Here is a 17,592-nt window from a genome sequence, read left to right on the forward strand (position 1 = left end):
CATGTTTTACCATATAAAAAATCATCATACAGATCATTTTAATATATGTAGATATACAAGTTTTTCTGTTGGTATTTGATATATCTCATATATTTACATCTTCATATGTAGATGTATATATTTGATAATAATATATCCCATCATAAGTGACATATACAGCAACATCACTCTTGATATAGGGACATATATGTCTTATATTACATCTCTGCCGTGGGATTGTGTCTCAATATGTCCTGAGGACCCGAGCTTACCTGGTATCAGGTGTGTGAACTCCACAGCTCAGCTTGGCTCTGACTTAAGCCAGAATTATTTTAGTAAAATCAGTTGCCTCCAAGGTCTTTATCATTAAATAAAAGTTGTCTGGACTTTGACTGACAGATATTAAACAGGTTTGGATTTGTGTTTTTTGATCCATTGGCTAAAGTTTATTTTATTTTTCAGAATCAGAATCAGAATCAGTTTTATTGCCAAGTATGTTTCACATACAAGGAATTAGTTCTGGTGATTGGTGCAGTTGGAGGTTCTTGGAGGTTCTTGTAAACAACAGGTTTACACAGTTTTAGTTTCTGCCTGTATGTGGGAATCAGGTGGACCATGACATGGTCAGAGTGGCCCAGTGCAGCCCGGGGGACGGCGGGATAAGCTCCACTGATTGTGGTGTAACAGTGGTCCAGAGTGTTCCCCTCTCTGGTCGGGCAGTTAACAAACTGTCTGTATTTGGGCAGTTCGTGGCTGAGGTTCCCTTTGTTAAAGTCACCAAGGACAATAACTACGGAGTCCGGGTTGGTCCGCTCCACACACAGTATCTGCTGTGGCCTGTGGTGGGATGTAAACACCGACCAGGATGATTGAGGTGAACTCACGGGGGGAGTAGAAGGGCCTGCAGTTTATGATGAAAGTCTCCAGGTCAGGAGAACATTGCTGCAGGATCACTGTCACGTCTTTGCACCAGCCACTGTTTGCATGAAAACAGATTCCTCCACCTTTCGTTCTGCCGGACAGTTCTGTGTCGTGATCCGCTCTGAAGAGCTGGAAGCCGGCCAGCTCCAGCGCAGAGTCCGGAATCGGTCTCTGTTCTTCTGCACCAGTAGCTGAAGTTCATCCAGCTTGTTGGGCAGTGAACGCACCTTGGAGAGAAAGATACCTGGGAGCGGTGTGCGGAGTCCGCGCCGGCGGAGACGCGCAGGCGCACCAGCACGTTTTCCTCTCCTCCGGCGTTTCACTGCGAGAGCAACGGTCAGTGACCTCTGACCAAAATGTCCAATAATCCCACAGGTGAGTCGAGAAAGGTGGAGTTGGAGTTATTGGAGTTGTTTCTCTGATGTTATTGAGCTCCTCTCTGGTGAAAGAGCTCCGGAAACCAAAGCAGAAAACTGGGTTTATAAAGAAAATAAGGTGAAAAAGTGTGCAGCAACACACCGAGGCAGCTTCCATGGCACCAGGAACAGGAGGTGCAGGAGGTGGAAACAGGGCTGTAAGTTATTTAAGGAACTGGTCTTTTAATCATCATAACTAATTAATTTTAGTTTGTACAGCTTCACATTTGTTTCTCAGACATTATTATTACTTATAATATGCTCCTCTTTCCCAACTGTGAAACAATCTCTTACTTTATCTCAAAGCTCCATGAATTTACCCATATTATAATAACTCTGGATTAGTCTTTTCTTTTCCCTCCTCTCTGCTACAGGACTCACTCTTTTACTACTTTAAAGGATCTCAATACATCTTTTATCTCTTTTTAAACCACAGTGCTGCGTGCAGGAGGTTTGTGCAGGAAATAAAGGACAAACACACAAACAGAAACTGAGTGTTGTTGTCCAGCGGTTTTATTTCAGTGCCTGTAGTGTGACAGGAGAAGGAGCAGAGGTCTGCAGGAGACGGGACGAGACTCAGAAACGGCCCTTTCCATCATTTAAGCTGGACTTCAAATCAGTTTACAATTCAATTAGAGTGAGTATAATCAATAACTTTTATCAACACTTTAATCCTATTAACTCACACATCTGTACAGTATTTACTTTTACACACTTTTTGAATAAACTGTACTGTGAGTGCTTTTGTCCTCATTCCAATCACTGGTCAAGAGATTTGTCTTATTTTAAAATACCATCATTATTTTTAAGGAAAACTGCAAAAACAGCAAAACTGGAAACAATTTTTCAACATATTTAAAGAACAGAGAAAATTGTGTTTGTTTTGGAATTATTACAACGTATAATTATTACAACTTTATCTACAATTTCTCTCAAGTAACATTCACATTATGGCTCTTGTAAAATAACAAATGTATCTCATATTACAATTTGCTTTACAAATTACAGCTCATAATCTCATGACATGTGTCTCATAAAATTGTGATCTTATTCTGAAATATTGAGTTTTTCAGTGTTATTCTAATAATCTTGTTCTCATGAAATAACAACTCAAAATGTTTTAACTTTATTCCCTAAATATTTATTTTTCCATAGCAGTTGCTCTAATACTCCATCTTACATTACAATACACTAGTTCTCAAATGTTACTTTTTGTTGTTTGGAATATTTTGTATAGGACACCAACCCTCCAGGCCCCGCCCCATGTCAGACCTCTGCTCCAATCACGTTGTCTGTCTGACGTTCACAGAAATAAGGACTTGTATCAATGTAAACAACCACTTCTGTACAAAAAAAACAAACAAACAACCCCAAGCTTTAGATAGAAAACAACAGAACAATCCAACTAAAGAAATTTAACTGTACAATTCATAGTCATAAATTCATCATTTCTTTCTCTTTCTGTCGTCACTGTACACGTTCTCTCACTTCTACAAATAAAAAACACCAAATCAAATATTTGTCCTTGAGTTAGCGTCACTCTTTCTCTCAGCTCATACATAAAATAGAGTTTTCGTTAGTATTTGCCTATTTATAGGATGCAATATATACAAATCTTATTTTTTCAGTGTTTTCATACACGTGACACAGCGGACAGCCCGCCGCCTCCCAAAATGATGGATCCCAGCTGAACTGCAGGGCTGTGATTGGCCCGAAAAACTGGACGGTTTGGTCAGTTTAGTTTAGGTTTAATGTTGAGAATGGTTTCGTTTAGAGACAGTTCAGGTTCAGGGCTTCTGTTTCTGTCCAGAACTACGGTGGGATCCATGATAAAACACCCAACACCCAGGAAGTGGTCCTGAGAGAGCCACCGGCAGACTAGTGATGATGTCACCTTCACTGGGTTTCACTTTGTACCCGACCAAACCGCCGCAAACGTCTCCTTAACAAGACCTTTAAAATCAAAAACAGAGTCCTGAAAACTCAGACCTCAGACTAAGAAGTCTGAAGCAGTACAGTTCACATTATCATTTTTTGGCAGCTCTAACCAAAAACTGGAGTTCTTGGGAATACAAACTTGAATTTGCAAGTTGAGAGTATATACTTGTGTTTTTGAGAGGTCGAACTTGAACTTGTGTTCTCTGAAGTTTGAACTTTAACTCTGTTCAGTTCAAACTTGTAATGGGAGTTGGGCCCTGAGCTGATCTTGTCAGTTCAAACTCATTTTCTTGGGAGTTCTAGGAAAGATTTTTTTTTTAACTGTTTTGAGAACAAGAAGATTTTAAGACTCCAAATTTGATATAAGGTTTTGTTAAACTGGAGAATTTTTTCAGGTTGTGTCCCATCCAGAATCAAACAACATCAGTTGAAGGATAAATGTCAGAATTTTACATCAGTTCTGGTAAAATTACTAAATTACTTAAAAAGCTTCACCAAACACAGGTGAAAATCTCGGTTGTTGTTGTTTTAATTTTGCTGCAGTGATGTAGAATTGTACTCTGGGTGTGGTCAGTACACTGTGACATCACTGGTGGGTGTGGTTACAGGTGAAACTGACAGCACTTTAAACAAGGGAAGCTCAATGAAACAATGATTTTCTGCATGTTTCTGTTTTAAATGAACAGTTAATTAATTAGTTAATTAAATTCTGTTTACACTGCACCAATTAAGCCTCATTTTTACCAAAATAAAAGATAGGTTGTAAAAATAAAATTATATAAATATTTAAACCAACTTTAATTTCAAGTTGTCAGACCTGAAACCTACCAGACTTCAGTCAGATATGAACTGATATGATGGAAATGTTGAAATGTCCTTTGTGTGAGAAGTTTGTCTCTGGATGGGATCAGCCTCACTGAGCTTTCATGAACAGGATGTTATGGTACAGATGGAGAATGATAAAGTCTCACCGGCCACCAGAGCTGAGCACAGACACATTGTTCAAACCATTTACACCTTTTCAGATACATTTTACAAACTCATGAACCATCCTGATGCATTGAAGAGTTTCAGTACAACTACAACGAAAGATATCGACTGGACATCTGACTGAAAATTACTGGAAATATTTATCTTACTGGAAGTTAAAGCAAATAATAATATTACTATTAATCCTTATCTAGAGAATTAGATATGATGAAAGGGTAATTAATGTTAATGATTCAATGCTTTTTTTCTTTGTGAAAAATTGTAAATTTTGTGTAAAATTCACTTTTTCAGCTCTAAATTACAACTTAATTTTAGAGTAAAGGTTTTTTTTCTCAGAGTGTATCATGTACACAAATCGTTGAGTGAAACTCTTCAGTGCACTGCAGGAAAAAACATACAAACAAAAGGAACACAACCCTCCATCATAATTCATTTTGTGTTGAGCTGAGCCCTTAAATCTTAAGTTGAATTCATAAGAAATAAAACACTCAACTTTTTTCTTTCCAGTTTCACTTTACAACACACCTTCATCACATCTGTAACACTTTGTGTTAATTTTGACACAAAACACACACCATACCTGGGACCCATTGTGAGCATGTCACAGCCCTGCAGGACTCAGAAATGTGTCTGCAGACTAAAACATGACGTTAGGTTTTTGCACTGATGGAGGATGATGCTTTTTTTAAACAGTCTCACACCTGCATATAATATACAAATAATTATACTTTTCCACTATTTGTATTCCTTTATGAAACCGGTCTCTGTCCACCAGGTGTGATAAGAAAACATTTGATTAAACTTAACTTCAGGTGGAGTTCTCTCTCTCTCTCTCTCTCTCTCTCTTTCCAGTGCACTTTGATCTGTCACTCAAACACCAAACTAAAATAAGGTTTCAGTGGAGAAACTGGACTCAGACCTGGTGGAGATCACAGCATAAAAACAACAACTCGATAAATTTCTATTATTATAGTAAATATGACTGAATTGAGATCAGCTGTACAAACACAGACTCAATCGATTGCAACACAACTGGACTCAACTGAACTGAACTCTACTGAAAATCGAGAAGAAAGAGTAAATAAAACCTCTCTGTGTCTCTGAGCCCTGAGGTTTGGCAAAAGTGCTTCGTTGATGCGAGAAGTTGACAAACCAGCTTCACTTCCTGTCGCTGTTATTGCCTCGGACCTCCACCCGCCGTACTACCAAACCGACCAATGGCAGGGCGGCTCTGTGGGGGCCGATCAGGTCCTTCCTTTGAAGAAGGCTGGTTGTTCAGATGTGACAGCCGTTCAATCCCAAACGCTGAGAAAATAAAGTTTTGACTCTTTTCTACGTTTGTATTTATCTCTCTGGTATGATGTCATCCTGTACACTCAGCTGATTGGCTGTCATGCGATTATCAGTTCAATCAGCGTATGATCACTTTCACTTTCTTAAAGGACTATACCTGCTGTGGGATTTTTTTCTTCTGCATGTTTTCACCCGTTTTCTCCAACTCTCCAAACAGACTGACGTGTTTTCACATCTGCAAGACAAACTGTTGTTTCAGCTATTTAACATATTTCATGAACTCAACTTGCATAAACGTTCTTTAAAGTGAAACAGCTTCACAGGTTTAGGGCAGTGGCTCCCAACAAATCCGACCCTGGAACAATATGAAGGTGAAATGATGCCACAGCACTTTTTATTTTAATGATAATGATGAAACTGAAAACAGAGGAGAGATCACTTGTTGATTCACCATCAGTCTCTCTCTCTCCTTTCAACTTCCTGTTTCTGACTAGCTCTCTGTGTGATTCTCCAGTTTTTACCATGGATGTGATCTTTTAGTTCACAATCACACTGAGAGAAAACAAGAACACAATGTGGTCCAGCAGCAACAACTTAAATGTTCCTATCATTAATTTATCAAATAGGTTTTAATAATGATCATTCTGCTAATGATTTGTTGGCCCACTTGCAATACCTTTGTGGCCCACCAGTGGGCCCTGGTTCACAGGTTGGGAACCACTGCATTTGGGCTTTTTTTGTTATATCTATTCTCAACACTTCAGGGTTCATGAGAAAAGAGTTGATTATGAACAGCTGGAAGTCTTTCGTGATATATCTGTAGTAAGATAATATCAGTCCAGCTGCAGGTTTACAAACTATGCAAGTTGATTTTTTCTAGAAATAAATTGACATCTATGGGTGCCTCGAAGGATCTAACCCACATTCAAAAATTTAAACCACTTCATTTGCAGCATTGCATTGCATACATGATTTGAAGTAAACGGGTTAAAACATACGAAAACAGCAGTATGGTCCTTTACAGTGAGTACGATGTGAATCATAAAACACTGTGATAGAAGTTTAATGATAATGTTCATCATCAAGTCCCCAAACAAAAAACAGAAAAGACAGAGGAGTTCGTCAATGTCTTCAGACTGAAACTGTGACTACGTTTGGTAGAAAACCAGCATCTACACACTCTCATCCAGTGAGGAAAGTCCAATGTCCTGACTGTCCACTACGCACGAGTTCTATCAGGTGATCTGAGTCCGTACACACCATGACAAGTGTCAGTAAGTCCCTCACAGAGACTGTCAGTGAACGCACCATCACCATCACAGGGTAAATCCTGGAGGAATCTGGACGGTTCAGACAAAGAAACAAGTTCCTGATTGCTCTGTGTGAAATATGGCAGCTGAGAGAGACCACTAATCAGAGGTCAGAGGTCAGCCTAACAGCCCTTACCACCAATGTAAACCATGGACACAACCAGAACTATGAGTTCAGGTACAGATCCATAACGTGGTCCTGTGTTCTTTATTCGATGCAAAAGAGATCAGTAATTTGTGAAGTCAATGAAATCCAGGTCACAGGCGTCTGAGCAGCAGGAGACTCAGGTGAAAACTCGTATTCAGATGTTGCAGTTTAGGAAGTGATGCAGTCAAAATTCCACCAGTTCCACCTGCATGAAAACTGGTTTAGTGTCACGGTTGTTTCATTCCTGTTTGTTCCTGCAGAGATTTAGTGTTGCACAATCTGAGTTGTTGTGTCCAAGTGTTCCTCAAGAAAACAAACCCACTGCCACACGGTGCTCGTCTCTGACTGTGATTTCATCAGTGAAGGAATCGCTCGTTTGCTGGCGCTGCATTTCCCTGCGTCTGCATGTTGTTGTTCAGAGATGTTAACGTGGTGGTTTTTGTTCTTTCTTGTATGACTCCTGGGAAGAATTTTCAAACATCCAGATCAGTTCCAGAGTTTTGTTCAAACCCACAGCCCAACAGGACTGGATCAATCAGTCAGCCTGTCTGCTGTACCACGTGGTGTTGACAGGTGGACTTATAGTTACTCATATACCTGTCTTTGCACAGATAAGCACTGATGCTCACTTGCAGAAGTACTCTACTGGCCCAACATGAGACAGCAGGCCTTTAGCCAACACCTGCTTTTGGAAAAAGACTTTTTGAAGAAACACTTTTATTGGACGAAACCTGTTGGTGACTGTTTCCAGGAGATATTGGTCCAGGGAGGAAGTTCCATCCTTCAAACCTTCTCTCATATTAAACAGAAACATTAAATAAAACAATAAATGTCGAATTTAAATCCCACATATGAGACACTTGTCGATCAATCTCATTGTCACTCTCTGCTGTCAGACTGGTGGAGCGCTCTGAATGGCCCATGGCTCTGAGGCCCGCTGAGGCCTTTTCACCATCACTGTCATAGGAATGAACGGGGCACCATCTTTGAATGTGGTGTCCAGTTCTCTGTAAAACATCATGGTTTCCATTTGAGAGGAAGTGATTTCCTCTAAAACGTGTTACATGAGCCTTCAGAGACTCCGCCTACACTGAGCTTCGTAAACTGCTTCCTGTCGACTAAAGCTGTGTCCCAGTTTGTGTAAGTTCACTCTTACACTGTTGTAAGTATGGAGGTGTGTTCATACTGACAAGTACAGCAACATGCAGTGCACTAGAAGTACCCGGATGGTTCACTGAAAAAGGCCAAAAGACTGATTGTGATACGATGACAACGGTCGCCATCTTGGCTACGCAGCAGAAGAAGAGCGAGCATCAACGCATTTTCAAACTTGTGAAAACTGCGGCAGAAGAAGGAGGAGGACAAGTCGAAGGTGCCGATTTCCATGTCACATGTCACACAGGACAGTAAAGCTGACAGAGACGGTGACAGTTGAGGTCACATGTAGAGGTCGTCATTTCCAGTGAGTGCAAATGCCAGAGTTTGATTTGGGACAAGACAACTCTGTCAGAATTACACACACTGCAGCAGTGAGCGTACTGTGTACACAGAGTACTACATCTGAGCGTACTGTGTACACAGAGTACTACATCTGAGCATACTGTGTACACAGAGTACTACATTGATTAATCGATTAATTGCTTGGTCTATAAAACATCAGAAAACTGTGAAAGTGCCCCTCACAATTCACTGAGGTAAGTTAAACCAAGGCTTTGCTTCAGATTTTCACTTCATTGTGTGATTGAGACACAAAACACAACAAATGTTCACATTTGAGCAGCTGAAACGGTGAAGTTTTGGTATTTTTGTGTGAAAATGACTGAAACAATTAGTTAATTATGAAAAAAGTTGCCAATTAATTTTCTGTTAATTAAATAATTGCAACACTTCTGTTGTGGTGTAATTGTCGTAACGTACAGAAAGATCTTGTCCTCAAATATAAAACAACGCCCACTTTTTCAGTTGAACCACCTGAAGAAGAAAATCGTCCAATCTCCAGACCCGTACGACACTGTTTTAGTTTTACCCATCTGCCTTTGGGCAGCAGTGCAACAACAGGGGAGGCTGTTTTGTTTGGGGTTAAAAGGTCAACAGGTGTCAGTCAGGTGGTCAGATTGTCTCTAGTCTGATTGGTCTGCCGCCACAGGAGGAGGGAAAAGAGGGCGGGAAAGTGCAGAATGTGATGAAAACAGATGAAACAGTGGAGGAAGAGTCCAGTGTTCCTCTTCTTCTTCTCTCCGTCCTGTTTCAGCTTCACTGAGTCTCAAACCTGCTGTGGACGAAGCATCATCATGAACGGACTGAGGAGGTTCTCGAACACAACATTTAAAGGTTGAAGTAAAAACCAAATGTCTTTGCTCTTTCCTGAGGTTCCTGAACGCTCACTGCAGACATTTACAAACCCTTCAGCAGCGTTCTGCGCTGACAGGAACCAGGACTCGCAGAGTGAACAGGACCTGCTGCTGCTGAACTTCCTCCACACGTGAGTTTTAGTGTTGGTGGTTTTCAGGGCTGCTGACAGTGTGTGGACTGGGCAGCTGCTGATGGAGGGATGACGGAGAAAGACAAGGAGGAGGAAGAAGCTGAGACAGGAGGAGAGAGAGTAAATGAAAGGTGAACAGATGGTCGAAGTCATGGAGGGAGGAGAAGTTTGTCCTTTGTTGTTATTTGTTTTTTTTGTTGCAGGTAGACGAGGATGAAGAGGAGGAGGAGATTTTGGATCTGCGGGTCCAGTATGAGGCTCCTTGCCTCATTCTTCCCCTCTCTCTCTACCTGAACCTCCATTTAGCCATTTGCTTCTTTGCTTAAGTGTTTCTGGACACAAGCGTCTTCATCGTCCCCCTGCTCTTCCTCTTCATCCCAGTCTTTCTGTCTCTTTCCTTTCCCTCTGTTCATGTCTTTATGTGTCTTTGGGCTCCAGTTTGCAGGACATGTCGAACAGCAGGTTCTGGTTGTCGATCACCTGTAACTGGCGGATGTAGGCCTTCGTCTGCAGGTGGGAGGGGGACGTCTCCGTATCCATGGCTACCAGAAAAAAAAGCAACAAAAAAAAAAACAAAACAATGATATTAATGATTTTAAAAACATTTTTCTATCAGTTACCAGAAAACAAAGGTGCAGTGTCACAATGTCACCACCAGATGGAGACAAAGATCAATACAATTTGAAGATCTCATGAGTTGGTTTTATCTGTGAAGTGGCCACACACACGCACACACACACACACACACACATACACACACATACACACACATACATACACACACACATGCACACACACACACACACACACATACACACACACACATACACACACACACCCACACGCACACACACACATGCACACACACACATGCACACACACGCGCGCGCGCGCACACACACACCCACGCGCACACACACACCCACACGCACACACACACCCCCACACACACACACGCGCGTGCACACACACACACACACACACACACCAGTGGATCAGTCCAGTCCTCATTCTGTTTCCCAGTGCGACCGTGGACCTGGTCCTGGTCTGTCTGTCCTGAGGTGGAGAACCTACCAGCTGCTAAAGTCCGGCTGGACTCAGACCTGGTTTTCTTCTCCTCCATGTCTCAGTAACTTGATGCTACGTGATGTTAATGTCTATTTCCATTAGTGATGCTACAGTAGCTTGATGGCGTTAGCTAACATGCTGCTACTCATAATATGAATTTGTTTGGCATGTGTTGCTATCGTTAGCTGGCTAACTGTTAGCATTCCTTTGGAGCATATCACAGTAACGCTAACGTGGACTCCTGTTTGTGTTTAGATTGTTTTGTGTTGTCACTAACACAGTTCACTGGGCTTTATAAGAGCTACTGACTGAGAACATGAAGGAGGAGGAGAAGGAGGAGGCGTGTCTGATGGAGCATTAGCTCCGGTCTGAGGTGCTGGTGGTCTAGTGCGACATCTAGTGGCCGTGATGATCGTCTACAGAACCTTTAAATCAGACTACTTCCTGGATTCCTGAAGCGTTTGTGTCTTCATCTGAATCTCTGCACCTCCTCTTCCTTCGTTTGGGAGGAAGAGGAGGAGGAAGGTGATCTGGTTTTTACTGCGCAACTCTGACATTTTCTGACACTGTGTCGACTACAACATATAATACAAAGAATTAACAGAGAGTGGATGTTTACATCAAACTGTAGACGTTCAGCTGTGGACAGACGTCTCCCTCAGCTCTGACTGACAAAACAAGAAACCTGAAGCACTGAACTAGACAGTTTCCATAGAAACACAAAACCTGTACAACATGTAGAGAGTGAGGTCAAAGGTCACACAGCAGGAGCAGCGTGTCGACACATGAACAGGTAAAACCATTACATAATGTAATAATGTTCCCCCCCGAGGCCTGAACTGTACTGAGAGCAGGGAGAGGCAGGGAGGAGACATCATGCATTCATTCACACAGTGAGTGTGTGTGTGTGTGTGTGTGTGTGTGTGTGTGTGTTACCTAGCTGAGTGCTCCTGTATCGTCTGATGATCCTCACCATCTCTGCCACTTTATGCTGCAGACGAAGGAGGAGAAAGTTAAAGGAGGAGACAAAGATCGACAGAGGAGGGAGCAGAGAGGAACAGAGGAGCGTTTAATGTCCAGTTGGCTCTTTGTGTTTTATTTAACCTGGTCTGACTTTAGTTTGATGTCCTGACTGAGGAGCTTCTTCCTGACCAGCTGCTGTGATAATCACATGAAGAAAAATCAGGAAATAAAAATAAATGTACAAGCAGCTGGACGTTATAATTTATAGTCATATTCTCCTGAGAAGGTTATTGATCATCAATCAGAGAAAAGGCAGAAAACCTAGAGCTGTGTGTAGTAAAGTGTTTTAGTGCAGTTAAAAACATTTTAAATCTACTGGACGTTCTGATGACTCAGTAAAACTTCAGAAAGGTTTCAGAGAAATGAGCCCACTGGTTTTTACACTGACTTCACTCACCATCTTCTCGAAGTTGACGAGTTCACCATGAAACGTTTTGCAGCTCTCGTGAAGAAAGGTCAAATCTGTCAGAGGAAACGAAGCAGTTTGTTAGTTCAACACGTTCAGTCAGCTGTTCGCCTCTCATTTCACTTCCAGATGAAAAAATCAGGCTACAGTGTCACACACAGTTCATCCGATCCCTCATTCAGGAAGTGGTAGAGGAAGTAGTGAAATCCTCTACCAAAGTAAAAGTACCAGAACTACACCAAAAAAAGAATCCAGCACAATGAATTGAATTAAATTGATGCTGCAGTTGATCATGTGCAGGAAAGTTTTCACCAGCGTCCACATGACTCCATGTGCTCTAGATAAATAACTGAACGAAGAATCAACCAATGAAAACAGGCCCTGAGATAACCTCTGCTGTGATTGGGTGCTGTATAAATGAAGACTGACTTGACCTGAATGTTCTGAACTGTGTGAAACTTCAGCAGCTTTGATATGATCAGTTATTGATCCTGACGCTCCTCATCACTGACTCTGCTCCAACAACACGGTGCAGCTTATTTCTGTCTCTTGATGTACTTCCATCCACCCCCTCCTCCTTCTCTGGTTGTGTTACCATGGAGACAGAGCTTGAGGCTGCACACACACACACACACACACACACACACACACACACACACACACACACACACACACACACACACACACACACGTCTTTCTTCTGCTTCCACTAGTTCAGTTTCAAAAGACTTTATGAGATTACTGTACACACTGTGTGTGTGTGTGTGTGTGTGTGTGTGTGTGTGTGTGTGTGTGTGTGTGTGCGGACACCTGCTGGGTTAAACAAGTGCAGCTGAAAACAAGATGAAAAGAAAAACTGAAGTGAAGAGCAAAATAAAACCAACGATGAAGAGAAGAGTCTTTGAAGTGACTGAACCTGTGTGTGTGTGTGTGTGTGTGTGTGTGCAGCTGATTAGCCAGGAGTGTTAATTAGTGAGGAGGGGCTAACGTGTCTGCAGCAGCTCCCTGTGTTTGAGAGCTGGAGGCGAACAGAGTCTCAGAGGATCAATAAGTGAAGGTTTAACTGGTGAACCAGGATCATCTCATCACAGATTTAAAGTTCCCTCCCTAACCAGGATTCTTGGAGACACACAAAACTCAACTGTCCTTGAATGTTAGAAATTAGTAAAAGTCCTCAAGAAGTCCTCCCCTCCACAATAAAGCTCCAGAGAAGCAGAGGCTGCAGAGCTTCACTGAGAATCCTCCTGTTTTTCAGTTTCCTTCAGTGTCACAGTGAAACAGTCTGAACATCAGGATTCACTGCAGACAGCAGCTGATCACATGATCACATCATCACAGCTAAATCACAGCTGAACACAGCTGAACTGTCTTCATGTTGCACTATCAATATTTTTGGTTGGAGTTGAGGTCAAAGACTAAACTGTTGTGGATCCAGACAGAGGCGGAGCTATAAGATATTCTGTCTTCTAACTTTCTCTCGGATCATTTTACAGTAAACAGTTGAAATCTCAGCTCAGTCTTTGTCTTTAATTTTTAAATATATATATATATATATATATATATATATATATATTTTTTTTTAATATAAGTGTTTGGTGATTTTGTCAGACAACGTCACGTTATAAATCAGGACTTGACCATAAGTGGTCCAGACATGTGGCAGGTTTTCACTGGTCTTGTTTGACATCACTGAGACTCAGCATATTTCATCCACTGGGATATTTTGAGACGTGTATATAATGTGATGTCTGTTAGTTCTGTTCATGCACGATCAATAATCAGCTAATCAGGTCTTACTATACAGGGTACAGTTCACACAGTTTACTGTGTGTGTGTGTGTGTGTGTGTGTGTGTGTGTGTGTGTGTGTGTGTGTGTGTGTGTGTGTGTGTGTGTGTGTGTACCTTTGAGCAGCAGAGGTGTGAAGGGGATCAGTGGAGGTCTCAGGCTGGTGATCAGGTCTCTGTAGGACTTATGGTTCCTGGAGGGGTCCTGTAAGATAAGAAGACCCCAAACTGATCAATCAGAAGGATCAATTATCTTATTGGATAGTCCTTATAGCTGAATATTAATAGCATGTATTAATCAGCCCAGTCAGAGAGACCTTGTTGTATTTCTGTAACAGTTTTAATCACTTATTTCTAAAAGTTCATCATGAGCCAAATAAATGTGATGAATGAACACGATGAAAATATCAACGATACTTAAAAATCATTTGTCTCAGCGACAGATTCATGATGTTGGTTTTACACCTGTGCTGTACTCACCGCGGTGCTCTCGAACTGCTGAAACTGCTTCCTGAACTTCCCCGGGAGCCCCTACACATAGAGAGAGAGAGAGAGAGAGAGAGAGAGAGAGAGAGAGAGGGGTCATTACAGCGAACACATACTGCAGAAGAAACTCTGTTGGTGCTGTGGATCTGATCTGAAAACAGCCTCTAACTACATTGTCTCAAATCTTCCTCTTCAGAGTGACGTCCACACTCAAATCCAGATGTTAAAATCCATCCAGTCTGATGGATCCGATGTCCATGTGTTTTTGATTATAAAGCAGGTCTAGGTTCTATATTAATAAGGCTCAGATCCTCTCTTCTGATTGGCTGACTGACGTGTTGTTACTAGAGCTCCAGAGAGAACCTGAGAGAGGAGATGTAAAACTACACTGAGATGGTTTTTGGTTCTTAAAACCACAAAAATATCTTCTGATGGAGATCAATGCTTCAGATAAAATATGGACCTTTAAACACTGAGAAAATAATCAGCAAACTAACTGACTGTAAAGATAATTGTTAGTTGCAGTTAAAATGGCAAACATCACAGCGTCAGGTGAGCGGCGTACCTCCCAGGTGAGTCGTAGTCTGCTGACGGCGGGATTATCCAGACCCAGAACCACAGCGAGAAACGACAGCAGGTCCTGCTGCTGCTTACAGCTGGAACACACACACATAGACTCCTGGTCAGACAGGAAACCTGGGACATTTCTGGCTTCAGTCTTTTTCTCATGTTGTAAAGTCAAACATTTAAAAAACATCAAACTGTCTCCGTTTCCCAGAATCTTTAAATGTCTTCATTTGTTCGACCAGCAGCCCAAAAACCAAAGATGGAGGAGAACATTTGAAACATGTTGCTGGTAGAATATTATCTGTCGGTTCAACTAATTGTTTCAGCACTTATATACACTGGCAATGACTAAACAGTTGTCTCATTGGATAATCCAGCTTCCAGTGGTTAATTAAGGCCGGCTCTGGACTCACAGAGCTGCGATCTTGATGAACTTGCGGAGCAGCTGGATCCTCTTCGGCAGCGATTGACACTGCAGGATCTCTGTGGCGACCCAGTGCTGCACCTCGCTGCAGCGCTGCAGTACCAGCTCCAGGTTCAGGGGGCGCCAGCGCGACTGCTCTCCGTGAAACACGTAACACACAAACTCCACCTGCAGGAGACACCAACGAAGAAGAAGACAAGGCGCTGTCAGCTCAGAATTTGTTGGTTTTTGAGCAGCAGTTTTAGTTTTCAGGCCACTTTGCTGCTTTTTTGATCACAGTCAACTGAATCCTTCTCTTTTTGAAATAAACATGATGATACTGCAGCTACATATGTGATTCATGTTTACAACATTAAACATGTGACAGGACCCATCATGTTGACAAATTTGTATTCACAAGTTGAAAGAGAAAAGCTTGTTTGCTTCTATTCATGCTACAGTTGGGGATGTGTAGAGAGAGAACATGATGCCTCCTGACAGCGAGAAGAAGAGCTCCCTTGTTTTTTGTATTTGGCTGAAAAACATGAAAAAGTCAATAAAGGCAAAGTATGTGTGCAACTGAGAACGAGAAATAAACAGTGCAACACAGGAATGTCCGGTTTACTTGTCTGGGACGTGTGCGGTCGGGCAGATGACGAAATCTACGTCACGTGGAAACGTAGACGTGGAAACTATGAATTAGTGAGTGAGAAGCCAAGGTTTGGCTATTTGCACAGAGTCACAGAGTAATGTGTGAAGCTATAGAGTCGTGTATGGAGTGCAGACTGTAAATAAAGATGGATGTTGCCTCTGTGACGTCACCCACAGGTTTCTGAAGCTCAGAGTGAGCTGCTCTGCCGTCACCTACAGGGACTGACCCTTGTTTTGTGTTTATCACTTCATCACTTTAAATCACAAGTAATCCAGATCAGACAATCGTTGATAGAAATCATCTGACTGACCTCGTGGACACAGCTGAAGAGCTCCCAGTCAAACACCACCAGCTGATTGGCCACTTCCTCTGCTGACATGTCGTGGAGTTTGCTGTCCCCTGGTGTCCAGTGGATCTCCTCAGGAAGAGGAAGCTGAAGATAAGTACATCATCAGATTAGAACACGCAGTCTGTTTCTGTTAATAACTCATCACAGAGAAAAGCACCCTGCACCCTGATCAGTCTGTCAAAACCCTTCAGGCCTCCAGGGGGCGATGCAGTGGACCCCGCCCTCTTTCAACAAGCCTTTTGACAACACTTCAGTTACATTTGTCCCACTTTTACTTGTGGTAAAACCCTTTTTATTGAGCTGAGTTGTATTTCTGATATGATTCAACCCAAAAACTTTGCATTGTTTCAATATGACTACATTTAATTTGTTCCTGTTTACCATTTACATTAATTTATGATTCTTTTCTTCAACAATTTAATTGAAAAGGAAAAAAATAATAATTTATTTGGGCATCAGAAATTGGAAATGTCTGCATATTTTCTGGAGCGGTATAATCTAATAACCAAGAAGACCAAAATCAAAAAGTAAACAGTTTTTCTTGGCTGCATCTGCTCTATAGTCACTCAGTCAACCAAACAGTCAACCGATAAACCAATCGATCAATCAGTTCCTCACCAGTGACTCCAGTTCAGAGGGTTCACAGGCAAACAGGTGAGTGTTGACTCCCAGTGTGGTAAACACGGCTTCATCACTAGGACGAAACACTGCTTTCTCTGAACACACAGTTCACATTCATTAATTACATTTTAATATACCTGACAATTTAAAACGAAACAACAATATACGGCTCAGTGACCATTTCTTTCAAGTTATTTCTTCTGTTGAGCTTCTGCTTTGTCCTTGATCATTGTTAAGCAAGTGTCAATGAAATCCAGCACTTCCTGCAGAGGTTTCACATTAGAAGCCTGTCAGAAGATGGTGGAATTATGTCCCTGGAGCTGCTGGTTTGGTATTTTACTGACAGTAATGTAACACTGAATAAAAACACAGCAAAACAGTGAAAGGATTCAACCAACAGCATCAATGTTTTTGTACTGATGCAGCCAATGTTGTGGAAATGGAGATAAAAACTAATTTATCCAGACAACAGATAAACATGGAGACTTTAAGTCTATATCAACAGCAAATTAAAACAGGTACAAACACACACTGTGCTAAAATATGTGTGTGTGTTCTGACCTCCGGCTGATGTGACGGCCACCAGTATGAGGTTTCCTGGCAGAACTGGTTGGTCTTCACTGTACTGGAGTTTCTCTCGGACCAGAGCCAGAATCTCACCGACCCGACAGGACAGACGACTCCTGATGGTGACGTAGGAGTGATCCGGAGTGTAGACCCTGCAGAAGACTGCAGACACACATACAGATGAACGC

At 41.9% G+C, this 17,592-nt stretch overlaps 1 protein-coding gene across 2 annotated transcripts in view; it reads right to left on the reverse strand.

Moving 5' to 3' along the window:
• Positions 1–1,807: 1,807 nt before the first annotated feature.
• rapgefl1 (Rap guanine nucleotide exchange factor (GEF)-like 1) overlaps positions 1,808–17,592 on the reverse strand; it is a 34,857-nt gene continuing 19,072 nt past the window's right edge. Inside the window, exons 7-16 of one of the 2 annotated variants that reach the window (XM_071464545.1) lie at positions 17,399–17,566; positions 16,835–16,932; positions 16,178–16,300; positions 15,226–15,404; positions 14,811–14,901; positions 14,240–14,290; positions 13,877–13,964; positions 11,966–12,030; positions 11,482–11,536; positions 1,808–10,019 (exon numbers count right to left, since the gene is read on the reverse strand). In XM_071464545.1, the coding sequence (XP_071320646.1) occupies positions 9,895–10,019; positions 11,482–11,536; positions 11,966–12,030; positions 13,877–13,964; positions 14,240–14,290; positions 14,811–14,901; positions 15,226–15,404; positions 16,178–16,300; positions 16,835–16,932; positions 17,399–17,566 (1,043 nt within the window). In that variant the 3' untranslated portion in view covers positions 1,808–9,894. Of the gene's footprint in view, positions 10,020–11,481; positions 11,537–11,965; positions 12,031–12,408; positions 12,590–13,876; positions 13,965–14,239; positions 14,291–14,810; positions 14,902–15,225; positions 15,405–16,177; positions 16,301–16,834; positions 16,933–17,398; positions 17,567–17,592 lie in introns of those variants that run through there. The other variant, XR_011685321.1, reaches the window with a different exon arrangement.

This window comes from Trachinotus anak, unplaced genomic scaffold (genome assembly GCF_046630095.1).
Source record: "Trachinotus anak isolate AG129_WGS33_773 ecotype Australia unplaced genomic scaffold, CSIRO_AGI_Tana_v1 ptg000003l, whole genome shotgun sequence".
Classification (NCBI taxonomy): Eukaryota; Metazoa; Chordata; class Actinopteri; order Carangiformes; family Carangidae; genus Trachinotus; species Trachinotus anak.